The sequence below is a fragment of the Podarcis raffonei genome, chromosome 12 (assembly GCF_027172205.1).
Source record: "Podarcis raffonei isolate rPodRaf1 chromosome 12, rPodRaf1.pri, whole genome shotgun sequence".
NCBI classification, from domain to species: Eukaryota; Metazoa; Chordata; class Lepidosauria; order Squamata; family Lacertidae; genus Podarcis; species Podarcis raffonei.
In genome coordinates, this window is record NC_070613.1 from 54,414,716 (window position 1) to 54,432,032 (window position 17,317).

General features: G+C 45.1%; 1 protein-coding gene and 1 long non-coding RNA gene across 3 annotated transcripts in view; both read right to left on the bottom strand.

Annotated features, from left to right (window-relative positions):
- Positions 1 to 3,817: 3,817 nt before the first annotated feature.
- The window catches only part of LOC128424417 (uncharacterized), a 161,510-nt gene continuing 148,010 nt past the window's right edge, over positions 3,818 to 17,317 (bottom strand). Inside the window, exon 2 of the long non-coding RNA XR_008333013.1 lies at positions 3,818 to 4,761. This is a non-coding gene — a long non-coding RNA (uncharacterized LOC128424417). The remainder of the gene's footprint in view (positions 4,762 to 17,317) is intronic.
- Positions 7,668 to 17,317, bottom strand: part of TBX20 (T-box transcription factor 20) — a 40,723-nt gene continuing 31,073 nt past the window's right edge. For both annotated transcript variants that reach the window (XM_053410516.1, XM_053410517.1), the window contains exons 7-8: positions 9,623 to 9,735; positions 7,668 to 8,249 (exon numbers count right to left, since the gene is read on the bottom strand). In XM_053410516.1, coding sequence (XP_053266491.1) covers positions 7,909 to 8,249; positions 9,623 to 9,735 — 454 coding nt within the window. In that variant the 3' untranslated portion in view covers positions 7,668 to 7,908. The remainder of the gene's footprint in view (positions 8,250 to 9,622; positions 9,736 to 17,317) is intronic.

A 17,317-nucleotide genomic window follows, 5' to 3' on the forward strand; every position in this document is an offset into this window, starting at 1 on the left:
TTTGACAGTCTATTGATCCCTGTGCCACCACTATGATCACTTCCCCGCTGCCACTTCCCCCGCTGCCACCAATAACTTCTAACTGATTATCCCAACTGTCTATCTGACTCCTCCTAACAGTTTCTCTCACTCTCACACATAAAAACTAGACCAACCCACAGACTTATCCTCCCTCTTCCTTCTCCAACTCCCAACTGACTTCCCAACCACTCCAACTGTAACTCTAACTCCTCCCCTTGGGTTCCCACTGGCCAATCACTTCACACTCATTTAACCCTTTCCTTATGACCCACCTAGGAGGGCAAACGCCACAGGGCCCCTTGGTACTGTGCAACTGGATTTGTACAGATGCTGTTTCTTACCAAACCCAGACTGAAATCCATCTAGATTCCAGCGCCAAATTAGCTCTGTTGAGCTAAAACACAAATAAAAAGGGAGTCGTGTGGTCAAAAGGGCAAAGAAGAAGTCTCTCAAAAAATGGCATGTGCCACTGGTTGGCCACCAAGCTTGTTCCTCCCCAATGGAGATACCGCAGGATCAGGCCTGCACTATCTGACGTTCGCTACCACAGAGCATGGCGACGGCTGCCAACTTAGATGGCTTTAAGTGGGCATTAGCAGGGCCAGATTTAGGTTTGATGAGGCCCTCAGCTACTGAACGTAATGGAGCCCTTTATATGTCCAGCTGTCCTTTGTCAACAACAAATTGCCGTTGTTTTTTGTGTTGAATATATGCTATATGGTAATTTATGGACCTAATACGTATCTAAAGCCATTTGCACATAACAAATATGCATTTTATCAAAGTAACTGTTGAATGGAAATACAATTAAGAAGAAGTATATTAATAGTGAAATAATTATTAAGCTGTAACTGTATGTAGGTTTTCTTTTATTTGGGTTTTTTATCTTATATTTTGGAAATGTACATCCAGTTGTTTTTTTCTTTAATTTTTTGGGGGGGCCCCAAGAGAGTGTGGCCCTAAGCTATAGCTTGTTTAGCTTATACATAAATCTGACATAAATCCAAGGAGGAGAGAGTAATCAGTGGCTACTAATCAAGACGCGGGTGGCGCTGTGGGTTAAACCACAGAGCCTAGGGCATGCTGATCAGAAGGTCGGCGGTTCGAATCCCCATGACGGGTGAGCTCCCATTGTTCGGTCCCTGCTCCTGCCAACCTAGCAGTTCGAAAGCACGTCAAAGTGCAATTAGATAAATAGTTACCGCTCCGGCGGGAAGGTAAACGGCGTTTATGTGCGCTGCTCTGTTTTTTATTTTAAAATAATATTTATTAAGAGTTTAAAGATTACAAAGAAAAGAAAAGAAAGTTAAACAAAGCAAAACAATACATGAAAAACAAAAAAAACAAAACACAAAACAAAACAAAAACAAAAGCAAAAACAGAAACAATTAACAACACATCCAGTATTTCCATATCTTATCTTTCATTTACTTGTTTCGACGACCTCCTCACACCTCCCTTCTTTGTATTCTAGTTCAGTTAGCTATTTCAGCAAATCCTTTCCATCTTTCTCAGTTTTTGTCCTATAATTTATCTTAACACAATCTAACCTTATTTTTTCCCCTTTGGCCCATTAACAGTCTATTTTTACTTAATTCTTTATAACATTTCTGCTAAAGCCGTATAACTTCATTCCAGCATCTTTCTAACATTCATTAATTTTAGTGGTACATGACACCAGTCAAGCTTGCAAAAATCTATCATTTGCCCGATAATAAATGTTGGAAATGTAAAGAGACTGAAGGTACATTCTTTCACCTTTGGTGGACATGCCCAAGGATTAAGACTTTCTGGGAGATGATCTATAATGAAATGAAAAAGGTATTTAAATATACCTTTCTGAAGAAACCAGAGGCCTTTCTCCTGGGCATGGTCGGCCAATTGGTGCCAAAGAAGGATAGAATTTTCTTTATGTACGCTACAACAGCAGCAAGAATACTTATTGCAAAGTACTGGAAGACACAAGATCTACCCACCCGGGAAGAATGGCAGATGAAGGTGATGGACTACATGGAACTGGCGGAAATGACTGGCAGAATCCGAGACCAGGGAGAAGAGTCGGTGGAGGAAGATTGGAAGAAATTTAAGGACTATTTACCTTCAGTCTCATTACATTTCCAACATTTATTATCGGGCAGATGGTAAATTTTTGCAAGCTTGACTGGTGTTATGTACCACCTGTAAATCATTTTCATTAAATTCTCTCTTAAGGCATTACATGCCGTAAACTTCATACCTGTGGTCCATAACTGTTCCCAGTCAGCCATCATGATGTTGTGTCCAACATCTTGTGCCCATTTAATCATAGCAGATTTCACCGTTTCATCCTGAGTGTTCCATTTCAACAGCAAGTTATACATTCTTGATAAATTCTTAATTTTGGGGTCTAACAATTCTGTTTCCAATTTTGATTTTTCCACCTGGAAGCCAAGTTTTTTATCCAAATTATATGCCTCCATTATTTGGTAGTAATGGAGCCAGTCTCACACTTTGTTTTTTAGTTTTTCAAAACTCTGCAGTTTTATTCTATCTCCCTCTTGTTCCAGAATTTCCCAATATTTCGGCCATTTGGCCTCCATATTGAGTTTTTTCTGAGCCTTCGCTTCCATTGGTGACAACCATCTTGGGGTTTTATTTTCTAACAAGTCCTTATATCTTATCCAGACATTAAACAGTGCTTTTCTAACAATATGGTTTTTAAACGCTTTATGTGCTTTAACCTTGTCATACCATAAATATGCATGCCAACCAAATATGTTGTTAAAACCTTCTAAGTCCAACACATCAGTGTTTTCAAGAAGCAGCCAATCTCTCAGCCACCAAAAAGCTGCTGATTCATAGTAAAGTTTAAGGTCTGGCAGGGCAAATCCACCTCTTTCTTTAGCATCAGTTAATATCTTAAATTTTATTCAAGGCTTCTTGCCCTGCCAGACAAATCTAGAGATATCTCTCTGCCACTTCTTGAAACAGTCCATTTTGTCCAAGATTTGCAATGTTTGGAACAAAAACAGCATCCTTGGCAATAACGTTCATTTTTATCACAGCAATTCGGCCCAACAGTGATAACTTCAGATTTGACCATATTTCTAAGTCCTTTTTCACTTCAATCCAACATTTTTCATAGTTATCCTTAAATAGATTCACATTCTTAGCAGTCATGTTCACCCCTAAATATTTCACTTTCTTAACCAGTGTTAATCCTGTCTCCTTCTGAAACTTATCTCTCTCAATCACAGTTAGGTTTTTCTCTAAAACCTTAGTTTTCATCTTGTTCAACTTAAAACCTACCTGACCAAATTCTTGAATCAGTTCCAGTACTCTTTTAGTACTAGATTCTGGCTCCTGTAAAGTCAATACCAAATCATCAGCAAAAGCTTTCAGTTTGTACTGTTTAGCTCCCACTTGTATACCTCTGTGCGCTGCTCTGGTTCACCAGAAGCGGCTTAGTCATGCTGGCCACATGACCCGGAAGCTGTACGCCGGCTCCCTCGGCCAATAAAGCAAGATGAGTGCCGCAACCCCAGAGTCGTCCACGACTGGACCTAATGGTCAGGGGTCCCTTTACCTTTACTAATCAAAATGGATACTTGCTGCTTCCACGAACAGAGGCAGTTTGGCTCTCAATACCAGCTGGGGAATATAAACGTGAGAGAGACCTATTTGCTCTCAAGTCCTGCTTTGGGTCTTGACTTTGGGGTGCTGGAAGCCAGCAGGTGCTCTGCATGGCCATTCAAAAATACTGTATGTCAAATGGTTTAAAATCGAAACAAGCTTGAACAAACGAACACATACCATATTTAAAAATCCCAGTATTTTAATGAAAGGAAAAAATGAATATCCACACATTTGCACTTATGTACAACTTTGTGATATATATATATATTTATATATAATCATTTTAAGCTGTTTACAAATCACATTTAGTGCTTGAAATATCACATCATGTTGATATTATATTTCTGGCAGAAATAAATATATTGCACTTAAAAAGAATCTTTTGGTTGTTGATGCTGGATATTGTTTTCTAATTTGCAGTGCAAGCCTATACACTTTGACACAGATATTAGTCCCATTGTGCTCAATGGGATTTTCTCCCAGATAAGTGGATTTCGGATTGCAGTCTTACATACTCAACTTCTTTTTCGTAAAACATTTTGCCCTCACCTCCCAAATTACGCACGCACACACGTCATTACATGGTGAATGTGTTCACACAATTAATTTAAACCATTTAACACAGCAAACAGACCAGTAATACATTCTGTTAAGAGAGACTACCTCCAGTTTTTACTTTCCCTATGTTTACAGAAACACTTTCCTCCTATTTCTGGTATTACAGTAAGAAACTAAATGCTCGTTTAAAATGTGCCAAAGCTAAAATACAGCAATCTGTATTTTTTTTGTCCAAAATCATTTTTAAAAGAAGTTATTTAGAAAGTAACACAATTATTGACTGAAATCACTTTCTTCAGTATTTTAAAACAATATCAAACCCTGATCTTTTAAACCAGAAACTGTCATAAATAAACCCTTCATCCCCTTAAGATTCAGGAAGTACCAGAACCATATTTACTGCAAATAATGAGCAGGAAAAACAAAGAATCTGATTTTGTGGTAAAAGCAAGTTGGAAAAGTGAAAAGGAAAAGGTTTAGCTGACTCCCCAGCCCTAAAGGCATCGTAGTCCAACAGCTTCAGTGCTCAGGTGCAGCTTCTCCCAAATATCTGCAGTACAGTGGTACCTCGGGTTAAAATTCGTTCCGGAGGTCCGTTCTTAACCTGAAACTGTTCTTAACCTGAAGCACCACTTTAGCTAATCGGGCCTCCTGCTGCTGCTGCTGCGCCGCCGGAGCACGATTTCTGTTCTCATCCTGAAGCAAAGTTCTTAACCCGAGGTACTATTTCTGGGTTAGCGGAGTCTGTAACCTGAAGCGTATGTAACCTGAAACGTATGTATCCCGAGGTACCACTGTACTGGGAAATGCTCAACACATGCAAGTGGGACATGACACGTTTTGCAGAAATGAGAAGAGGCAACCCTTACTTACATCACGAAATTTGATGGGTGCCTAACAGCCCCACAAAGTCTTCTACTGCGCCCACTATTTTGAGCAGCCGTTTCAGTGTTTATCTGCCCACAATTGGCAGATAAACTATGTGTGCCCCTTAGTCTGGTTTAAATCACAGGCCCTTAGGCTTAGGATGAACCAACTGCAGCAGCTATGAACCTGTGGGGAGGAACGGATTGTTTAGTCTTCTTTCCCATCACTGTCGGATTAGCAGCTTCTACCATCATTTCCAACCTGCTTCCATGGGTTTGCAAGCAGATTCAGGCAGCGGAGGTAGGTCCATTAGGGCAAAGGGGACAGTGCCCCACAACTTCACTCTGCTCTCACTTTCCTGCTACCTACCTTCTTACTTACAACTTGTCAGTGGCATAGCGTGGGTTGCCTGTGCCCGGGGCCATGAATAGGGGGTGGGATGGAGAGAAACGGATGGAGGACACATGCACGTTCAACTGCCTAATGGTGTCCGTATCACTTCCTGGTTTGCATGGAGAAGCCGTTTTCAATGGAGCCGAGCAACGGAAGCACACAGCTGTATTGAGGCAGCAGCAAGTGTTGAAATTTTGCGCCCCTAACAATTTTGTGTCTGGGACAACTGCCCCCCACTACACCATGACTCACTGTTGGTTTTATAGAACTTGGCAGCAAGAAGGGTGAGGACAAAATAATAATAAGTTGTCTCAGCCTGTCCTTGGCTCTAACACCACCTACTGTTGGGTGCCAACAACCACTGGGTTCTGGGAACATGGTAAGGTAATGCTTGTCTCATTGCAGAGCCAGATCCTAAACACTACAGGCTCTCCACATTGCTAAAGCAGCCAGAGAGTCAGTTTTAAGCAACCCCATACAGCTAATGGTTCTGTGATGCCACCTTCCCTTAACGTTCTCTAGATCTTTCTCAACAGGATTGGGCAACACCAAAGTTGCAATCCTTTGCAGCCCCCCGTTTATCCATTGGATAAATCTTCATACTATGGAATTAGAAATCAAGAGAACTGAAAATTTATTGGGCCTTTTAGAATGTAGTTTCAATGCTTTCAGTTCTTTAGCTAGGAACTTGCTTAAACAATGAATTGAAAAAATGGTGGTTGGGGCATTGTTGACTCATCTTGAGATGGGGCTTTCTGCTCCTCTCGGTCTTTCCATATTACAGATACGTGTTCCCATTCAGGGCGTCTGATTGGGAGTGGGTTGGATTTTACCATCCTTCCAGGACTGAGGTTTTCCCTATTGCTTTTTTCTAATTTTCAGCAAGGACCACACACCAATGCACCTCTTTTAGTTTTTCCATGCTCGTTCCCATTACGGAAACTCTTGATGCCTATCTACTGAATTTGTAGTGTTCTGCGTTACATAATAATCAGGGAAAGGAAACGCTTCACGTCTCACCTTTTGTTCCAAAATGCAATTATGCAAGGAGGAAGGCCTTGAAGGTGAACAACGGCAGGTGCCAACAACCTCCCACTTCTAAATGTTCCTCTGCCACATATTTTTCTAGCACAGGTAGGCCTCGTAGATACAATGTCACATCAACAGAGTTGTCAGTTATCTGTTGTGGCCTCCGAAAATGCTCCAATAATGTGGGTGTGCTCTGGGTCCGCCTGATGCAGCCATCTTGCAGTTTTGGCATATGCCCAGATGGGAAATCACCTGGAAATCCCATGTATCCTACCTTGAATTCCATGATGGAAGAAAGGCAGGATGGAAAAGTAGAAAAATAAATAAATAGGCCCCCAGGGACCACATGAACACACCCAATATGGCCCACAGACACTGGTATCAATACTGCTTATACCATCCTACCAAATTACTGGGCAGGCATGGGATCTAGTCATAAGATCAGCCCCAGAGCAACATGTATGGATGAGGGCTGAGTAACAGACAGGTGAAGCCTGAAGCTGCTGCTCTTCAGCCTTGTACAATGTTCTTCAAAGTAACACTGTGCTAAACCTCACCAATTCCAGATATATCGCCATTGCAGATGGTAAGAGTGAGGTGCATGTGACAGGCGCCATAGATTAGTACCCCACAAATTGTCCCAACATTTGCAATGAGCTGTAAATAAAATAACAGAATGCAGAGCAATCTTCAGTCACCCTGTTTTACCATCAGTCCTCCCTGCTGCTGTCAGTATCCAAGAAAAAAACACCTGAGCTATATGAACCATTGGCATGTTCTATCATCTGAATTTGGCAAACTGTGGTTAACCTTATCTATGGTTTGGTGAAACAGCTTCCATTCATTTCAAACAAGGCTCATGCAGGAGGAATTCCAGCGGATTATGCCCAGTGTTCTTAACTAACTGGATTCCATATTTAAAATAAAGGAGTTTAAAGGATGGTAAGGGGAAGGGAATGGTGCAGTCTTTTCCTTCTGTTTCTTTCATAGCGAGCTTAATGCTGAAGTAGCCTAAACATGCTCAAAGCAACAAATATCGCCCCCCCCCCCAATTCATAAAAAGCAATGAAGTTATCAGCACAGTATTGCCTCTTTGGCCTCTGTCAGGAGGGGAAGTCTATACACAATTCAAACTATACACTGCTGCATGATGGCAGCCTCACATCTAGTGGTTATGATGCACCTTCAGATCGTTCAGCGTTTAATTAGAGACCTTGCAACATTTGGAGCCCCTTGGGCCATGCCCATTTTCAGAGCCACTCGAGCTCCCTTAACCATCCCTTAACACGGATCCTTCAAGAGGAGGGATCTAACTCCACAATGCCTTTATGCAAGCTGGTTTTCTTAGTCGTTTCGCCCTGGGCCTTCCCAACAGGCCCAGGCTGGTTTGCCTGCCAAGTCTTGGCTTCTCTCGCCTTAGGTCAGTCATACGAAAGGGGTCATCACCGCAGAGGAGTGGCGCAGTCCCTGGATCGCTGCATAAGGACCCTGCTGAAAGTAGTGGTGGTACCTGGGCATGTGGAAAGAAGGGAACGTCGGGCCACTGCCCTGCATCGAGCTGGCAATGGCAGAATGGGTTAGAGGCATCCCCAGGCGGCTGTATGGGGGCAGGGAGCCTTGGATCGGGTGAGGAATCGGCGTGGCTATGGACGCAGCACCGGAACCAAGAGCGGTCAAGGACTGCGGGTGTTGGAATCCCGGGAAACTTGATGTCGACGAGACCCAGGAACTGAGGGGCAGGTTGTCAGAAGTGGTGAAAGCTGATCCTGCAAACAAAGGAAAAGAGTGGAGGTTTGCATAAGGGCAACTAAATCCAATGTACCAACTGATGCACCATATTTTTCGCCCTCAGGACGCACTTTCCCCCCTCCAAAAATGAAGGGGAAATGTGTGTGCGTCCTATGGGGCGAATGCAGGCTTTCGCTGAAGCCTGGAGAGCGAGAGGGGTCGGTGCGCACCGACCCCTCTCACTCTCCAGGCTTCAGGAAGCTATCCGCAAGCCTTGGGAGCCCGCGGGAGTTCCCGCCGGGCTCCCAAGGCTTGCGGACAGCAGCCTGCAGCCGAAACCTGGGGAGCACAGCGGAGCGCGCCCCAGGCTTTGGGCAGCTGTCTGCAACCCTGGGGAGCCCAGCACGAAGTCTCGCCGGGCTCCCTAGGCTTGCAGATAGCAGCCTGTTCTGGGGGCTGGGGTCGGGGGAAGCTCGGGCTTCCCCCGCTCCAGCCCTGCGCCGGGGGGGGGGGACCAATTCCCCCCCTTTATTCCCCCCCAAAAAACCTAGGTGTGCCCTATGGGCCGGTGCATCCTATGGGGCGAAAAATACGGTAAGTATTGGGGCTGCCATAGTAAGACCACATGAGGTTAGGGGGCATACTCAACCAGAGCCAGGGCCTTTTCAGCACTGGCTCCGGCCTGGTGGAACGCTCTGCCTCATGAGACCAGGGCCCTGCAGGATCTGATTTCTTTCCGCAGGGCCTGCAAGACAGAGTTGTTCCGCACGGCCTTTGGCTTGGAATCAGCCTGATCCCCTCCCCCTCTTTCATTTTCCTTCTGTGATGGAACTCCTACTTGGGGACTTCCCTGGCTTTTTTCTGGCCCATGTAGGACCAGTCTGGAAAGTTAGCCTTGGTGAAGACTTGACGTTACCATCCCCAAAAAAGTTTTTGATTTGAGTTTCCATTGAAATGAGGCCGTATTTTAATATTTTAATGTTTTAATGTTGTATTTTAATCTTGTTTTTAAGTTGTATTTCAATCAATTTGTTTTTATATTGGGTGTTAGCCACCCTGAGCCCGGTCTTGGCTGGGGAGGGCGGGGTATAAATAAAATTTATTATTATTATTATTTATTATTATTATTATCAAAAGGGGTCACTGCCACATGCACAGCAGGCACAGCTGATTTTCTTCAAGGGGCCGGTTATTTATCATTTTATTTATTTATCTTGGATCATTTAAAAATAATTGATAAATAAAAGGAGAGGGCACGCAGATTCCAAGCATTGTGCATAATCAGATTCACAATGATATAGGAATCGCATGGAAGAAGGGGTACCTCCTCTTTCCAAATTGTGGGCTCGTTTGAAAGTACCAAAGGTTCTGATCTTGAACCTCTGCTCTTCAAGATCAGATGTTCTCCTACCTCTGCTTTGGGCTGCTTGGTTCTCGTCTCCCAGAACTTCATCCTCTGCGCCGTAGGTTCTGATGGGGGATCGTGCATAGGAATGCTTTTGAATAAGGCTTTCTACGCTTTCTCTGCGAAAGACAACATTCCACGTTAGCAACAGACTGAAAGCCATCTATGCACTTCTTTAATAGCTCCCTCTACTCCTAGTATGGGCCAGCCCAGTCAAGAGGCATGGTGAGGCCACTGCCTCAGGTGTCAGGATGCGCAAGGACAGCAAATTCAGACTTAGATCTTTATCCCCTCATCTTGTTCATGATGTAAATCTTCACTTCACGTTCCCCTGGTGGGAAAGCGGGGCATTTTGTGGTTTACCTCAGGTGTCAAAATGTCTTGGGCAAGCCGTTTGATGGACATACAATGGAAGCATGTGCTTGGATTCTTTTGAACTGGCAGCCCTTTCAGATATTCCCGTAAAAAACACCAGGAACCTTGACTGAGGTAAGGCAGGCTGAAAACTGACTTCATGGGATACCCAGTAAAATAGAATACCCCATAGACTAGAACAGAGTTGCAAGAGCCCCAGTTATGATGGGGGAATAGAGAGGATCTTAAAGGGCATGTTAAAGGTAAAGGGACCCCTGACCATTAGGTCCAGTCGTGACCGTCTCTGGGGTTGCAGCGCTCATCTCGCTTTATTGGCCGAGGGAGCCGGCGTACAGCTTCTGGGTCATGTGGCCAGCATGACTAAGCCACTTCTGGCGAACCAGAGCAGCACACGGAAACACCGTTTACCTTCCCGCCGGACCGGTACCTATTTATCTACTTGCGCTTTGACGTGCTTTCGAACTGCTAGGTTGGCAGGAGCTGGGACCAAGCAACGGGAGCTCACCCCGTCGTGGGGATTCGAACCGCCAACCTTCTGATCGGCAAGCCCTAGGCTCTGTGGTTTAACCCACAGCGCCACCCGCGTCCCAAAAGACACATTGCAGCCAGGCAAAAGCAGTTTGTGGAGTATGGTCAGGAAGAGATATGCAAAAAGCATAACCAGGGCAGAGTCCCAGGGGCCACATAAAGAAGTCTGAAGGGCCACATTCAGTGCCACCCCCAGACCTGAGGTTCCCTACCCTTGCACTAGCACATAATTGTGTAAATTCTCCCTGGCTGTGAGCCAGATTATTTCCAGAGCTGCCAAAGCATCACAAGCCAGATGGCACAGAATTCAAGCCAACTCAGCAATGACTACCACTCACTGTAGATTTTACAGGCAGAAGATTATGATAGAGGATGGTATTTATTTTTGACCCCACTGTGCTGGGGTCACTGCAGTTTGGGTCGCTTTGAGCCAGTCTGCCTCAGATTCTCATGGGACAGGTTTTTGTAATGTTCTGATTAAACTCATGCAGCAGGGCAGAGAAGCAATTTGCTTCTTTTTCTGTGTGTTCGCTATGGGTACAGAATTCACCCAAAGTTTCATTTCATTTCTTCAAATACTTAACAAGAAACATCACATAGATTTAAGCTGCACTGCTAGAAAGCTCAGTAGTAATAGTAAGAAGAAGAACCGATTTAATGAACAAAGCCATTTTATCTATCAGGATTCCCCAAAGGCCAATCTGACCTGATGCACTTCAAATCAGCTGCCTATCCCTGCTCCCATAGACAATCCAGTTAATTGAAGCCATTTAAACCTAGCCTTTGGCAGAGATCCCTGCTGAACCCGCGTTTGGTAACTCAGGCTAACTAAAAATGCATTGCCTTTCAGCAAAGCCTACTACATTTAAAAATAAAATAAAATGGGGAGGACAGTTTACCAAACAGTGCAATAAATCCATCCCAGTGATCCCACATCCTTACTAAAGAACCAAGAATATTTTGTCCTTGGAATATCACTGGTCTCATTACATATACAAGCCTCTTGCAGGAGAGGGGAAATGAGAGTAAAGAGTGAAAGGGGGAGAGGGAGGGGAATCTTATTGAAGCAATTTACTTGCGGGGACTGGAAGTGGACAGAAAGCAATGGCAGTTGCTACTGAGAGGAGGCTATAATTGAATTATTGCCTTTTAAGTGATTGAAGACAGTGGCCATCCAGCGTTATCTCCCAGAAGATCTTACAAGGGAGAGAAAGAGGCTGCATTGGTTACATTATGGATCTGAATGCCCCCTTTCCCCCTGATTCTAGCAAAAGGAGAAATGCAAAAAAAAAAAAAAAACCATTTCATGTTATTACAAAGGCCATGGAGTCGATGAGCAAGGCTCTGCAGGCTTTGGTTCAATACACTCCCTTGAAGTAAATATTCCATTGTGTTAACATTTAGTTACTTTTTCAGCTACTGGTTTTGATGGTGGGGGTGCTCTAAGGAGGGGGTAGAAGGTGGGGTTTTGGTCCCACGCATCTGTCAAGCTGGATTACCAGCAAAAATCCTTCCTATACTCCTCTCTTGCCTGCAAATTGGCATGTCAGGGGCCAGTGGGCAATACTCAAGGGACTAGAGCGTCTCCACCCCCATCGTTCAGCCCGGACACTGAGATCCAGCGCTGAGGGCCTTCTTGCGGTTCCCTCATTGCGAGAAGTGAGGCTACAGGGAACCAGACAGAGGGCCTTCTCGGTAGTGGCACCCGCCCTGTGGAACGCCCTCCCATCAGATGTCAAAGAGATAAATAATTACCTGACATTCAGAAGACATCTTAAGGCAGCCCTGTTCAGGGAAGTTTTTAATATGTAACGCTGTACTGTTTTTAACACTGATTGGGAGCCGCCCAGAGTGGCTGGGGAAACTCAGCCAGATGGGCGGGGTATAAATAATAAATTATTATTATTATTATTATTATTATTATTATTATTATTGACTCATCCCCAATGTCTCCTGTTCCTGACCTCTAACGCAGTGCAGTTTGCCAAGCATGCGCCTACCCAACCTCCATTCATTTCTGTCAAGCATGGGCAAGAACCCTGCGGCATTAATGGAGATCACTGCCAGGAAGCGCTCATCAGCTCCACCTCGGTTTGTAAGGCAAGATCACCTGAGGCAACTTGAGACTTGCGTCTGTGGCTCCAGCCCCTGAGCTTGAGGTGCTGTGAACATCTGCACAGAGGTAACTGTAGAAGCAAGCCTCTCTGTTTTTATTTTTTATGTTATAGTGGTACCTTGGTTCTCGAAAGGCTTAGTTGTCGAACAAATCGGCTCCCGAATGCCACTAACCCAGAAGTGTTCCGGTTTGCGAACGTTTTTTGGAAGCCAAACATCTGACGCAGCTTCTGCTGGAGTGCAGGAAGGTCCTGCAGCCAATTAGAAGCCACACCTTGGTTTTCAAACAGTTTGGGGAGTTGAACGGACTCCCGGAACGGGTTAAGTTTGAGAACAAAGGTACCATTGTACTTGGATGACAAACCTAAGTTGAAGCCTGTAAACTGTTGGACTTCAGCTCCTTCCATCCCTGATTACTGGGCCAGGTGGGTTGGGGATGGCAGGAGTTGGAGTCAAACAACATCTGGGAAGATAGCAGGTTCCCCATCCCTGTTGCATACACATGAATACGGTAATTGCTCTCCTATAGAGTTCAGCAATGGCCATGCACGATTTAGCACAAATGTGAGAAAACCTGGGGGTCACAGGCTGAAATCATAAAAATCTATGCATTGTTGCTTTCCAAATGTTCTTCAAATACAAACACATAATTCCTACATGCAGTTGAAACATGCACACCCACTAGGGAAGTACTTTGATGGTCCCAAACAAATATAAGCTAAGAAATGGGGAGCAGGCGGGTACTGGATCCAGCTCTCTTCACAAACAGCTGATCAGCACCATGACTGACCCTACCTGTGAACAGAAGCTTTGTCACCCAATTTAGTGATGCAAAGATTCCTCTCATTTATGTCTCAACAAGTTCTTAGGCTGCAAGATCACCTTGTACTGTACACCGCCACCTTGCGATGGTGTTTTTCATAAGCAGATGCAGATAATTTTATAAATTACCAGCAGGCAGATCAATATATTTCCTATTACAATTCTACCCCATAAAAATACGTCAATGGCAATTTGAGGCAGAAATTCAATCTAGGGTGTTTTTAGACTGCACAACTGCACATTTTTCAAAAATGATACATATCGAGCCAGTCAGTTTGTGAATAATTATATAATTCTACTTTAATTTTAGAAAAGCTTTGGGCATGTTTATAAGTCAGATATACATTGCCTCTGATGCTTAATCCCATTTTTCTCTGAAGATAAACTTTGACAACACCATCCATTAAAAGCAATCCTAAAGAACAGTCACAAATGCTACAGATATTTTTCTTCCATGATTGATAGAAGCCATAGCTTCCAATCAAGAGCTCTGAATAAACACACACATGAGCACATATTTATGTCCCAGCACTAGACTTCCCCATTCACTTCAATGGATGGGACAGCTCTAAGCACACATGGAGCTCCTCGTCTTTTGACGTGAATGGAGAACCATTTGTAGGCACAAATCTGGTGCACAAAATTCATGGCTTAGGACCTCTAGATCACTCTCTAACAACACTCTTGGTTTTGTGCCCTCTCTGCACAATAATCACCACCACCCACTCAATAAAATGGGCTGCAAACAGGAAAGGTTTAAATACAGGTGAATGGGCTCCTAAAAGCCTCAACAACTCTTTGCTTGTTTATATTAGACAGGCCAGTCTTGTAATTATATTATATTAGGGATGAGGAGAATTTTGTTCATTCCACATCTTTAAGCAAACCAAACAGATTCACACATTCTGGACAAATACACAATTTGGAATGCAGTTATCCCTTCATCTTCCTACTTTTCCTAATTTTGAGGCTCAGAAAAGCACCAACAATCTGTATTTGGGGTTTAAATGCATACGAAATGCATGCTTTGGGAGACAACGTGCACAAAAATGCATCTCAGATGAAAAAATTATGTTCAAGAATAATGCAAATGTTTGGTTTTTAATTTACAGATTGATGTGGAAATAGGACAGAGCAGATTTATTAATAAGAACACAGGAATACTCCACATAAAACTGACAGGGCCTGGAAATACGTCATACATCAATTGTGACCAAAACAAATTAACCCACAAATCAGGGCTGGAAAACACAGGTCAATACAAAAAAAAAAGTGGACTCCAACAGGCCAACAGCAAGGTCAGCTGGGCTCTCCATAAAAAAGCGAGTTAACAAAGAGCAGCAATTCCAGGAAAGGGCTCAAGCAAAAGCAACCCAACAGGTAGGCCCAAAATATAAGATAGCACCGCTCTTTGAGCAGATGAGACCAGTTGTGGGTCCAATGGTGAAGAAGGCACTTTCTGCATGTGCTGTCTGTAGAGGGAAGTAAGGGGCAGATGGGGCTCGTCAACCTGGAAAAGTAGAAAAAAACACTCTGATCCTAAACTTCTGCTGCCTTGTGGTTTATCTTCAGAAGAAAAAGCTAAGCAACAAACCCTACACAAAACCAGAGTGAAGTCCCTAAGACGGTTGGGTGTCGCCTTGTACGCCTCCTTCTGGCAACTCCTGCAGGCAAACTGGTTCCAAATTTATTACCGTATGTTCCGGCATATAAGACGACTTTTTAACCCAGGAAAATCACCCCAAAGGTCCGGGGTCGCCTTATACACTGGGTATACGTGGAGCCACCTGTGGTGAGCAGAGGTGCCCCTTCTGCCATTGCTCCTCCTCCCTCCCCACAGAAGGGGGCGCAGCCTCTTGTGACACAGCGCGTGGCCCCTCCTCTTCCGTACAGGCACAGCGCGTGTTCGTTGGCCGCCGCTCTCTCCTCACTGCAGAAAGTCCTTCCAAGCGCGGCACTCCCCCCGCCCACCCGCCTACTGCTGCCGTCATTGTGGGAGCTGGATCCGGCCTCCGCCATGGCCGCGCGGGCTTCGCTCGGCTCGCGGGCGCCATGAAGAGCCTGCAGTGGCGAGGTGGTGCGCGGCTTTGGCTGGGGCTCCAGGGAGCTGGGCATCCCCACAGGTGAGGGCAGCAGAGGGCGAGGCGGCCGCTCGCAGCCTTTTCCCGGAGGGAGGGAGGGAGGGAGCCAGGCTGGGCCTCCCTCCCTCCTGGTGGCGGGTTTTGGTTTTGTTCCACCCACCAAACGCCTCACCTCGGGCTGCTGCTGCTGCTGCGACGGCAGAGGCAGTGGAGGGGTGCACACTCTGCCCCTGGCGGTGCTTGGCGGTCGGCCAGACTCTATAATTTAACATCAAAAGTTGGGGGGTTGTCTTATACGCCCAGTCGCCTAATACGCCAGAACAACTTACTGCGTTCCATCATACCTCTCCTCCCTTTCGACTGTTGCCCATAGACTGGCCTTCACCAAAGCGAGGTTTAACGTTTTTCCCTCCAATGTCCTGAGACATAGATTCTCAAAGGGCCAAGCCCCCGCCGTGTGCGAATGTGATAAGGTGACGCCGGAGTCGCTCCAGCACATTATGTTCATCTGCCCCTTGTTCAATGTGCCACGGGCACATTTGTTGGGATCAATCATTCAGAAACTAGAGGGTACCCCACCAAAATTCCACCTTGCCCAAATCTTGCAGGACAAGGATACCCACACGACCCTGAAGGTGGCTAGATTCCTGGTCGCTGTCCTTTCCCAAAAGCGACGACAAGGAGCACTACAAGCTAATTAAGGCGTAGTATGCCTTTCCATCTTATAGTGTTTTATTGTTATAGTGGTGTTTTAGCGACTGTTTTTTTTTGTTTGTTTGTTTTGTTTTCCCCTACGGCACAAGCTGTCACTTATGTGTTGTTTTTACCTGTATGGGCCTATGGCCGTAATAAATGAAATGAAATGAAATGAAATGAAATACGCCAGAACATATGGTACTCTGCTTTCCTTTCCTTTGGACCACATCAGCGAGGCTGAGAGGGGGGTCTTGTCATCTGGGCAGCCCAGGACGTCCATGCACACTGCCCAGGCTTGCGCCCTGGTGCTGCTAATGACTTCACCTCCGGAGGCACACTCTATTGTCTCCTGAGACAGGCAGGTGCCAACAACTACCATTCTTGTTTGTACAACCATATGTGTTTAGTCTCTTGACTCCAACCTACTGGGAGAGGCAACTGGGCTGCACTGGGAACAGAAGTGGTTTTAGGGTAGCAGGACTGGTTCAGCCGCACTGCAGGGGGCACCACAGCAGTGCTGTGGAACAGAGAACAAGAAGCAGGGAAGCGCCAGATGTTAGCGTAGGCGCAGGGCACCGCTGAAATTTGAGGGCCCAAAGTCTGCCACTGCTGGGAAGGGAAGGCAGGGGCTGATCCCCAAGAGTCACAGACTTCTCCCCATGCCATAGACTGGCCACCCATGCAGTAAGAAGTCACCCACTCATCATTTCTCCTCTTTTGTTTTCACGTGATTGCCGGTGAATAGAATATTAATGAGAGAGAACAAATAATAAAAGCTCACGAATCAAATTTGCTTCTCCATTCAACGCCCGACAAAAGGAAAGCACCAAAGCGGATGTGGAGTGCATGGCTTGGCAGTCACCAGCGTGAAGGACTTCTTTAGTTCTAAATTTCAAAAGGTTTTCGTTTCATGCAGTTGCCTCTTTGCACATTTGGAAGAATGCCCAGATTGCAAACAACAACAACAACAACCACCAGAGGTGAGTCATCGAAATGGGTTCCAAAGGAGGCATAAAAATAAATTCACCAGGCACCTCAATGCAGAAGAAGGGAAAGGGTGACTAAAAGGCAGAAGACAAAAGCA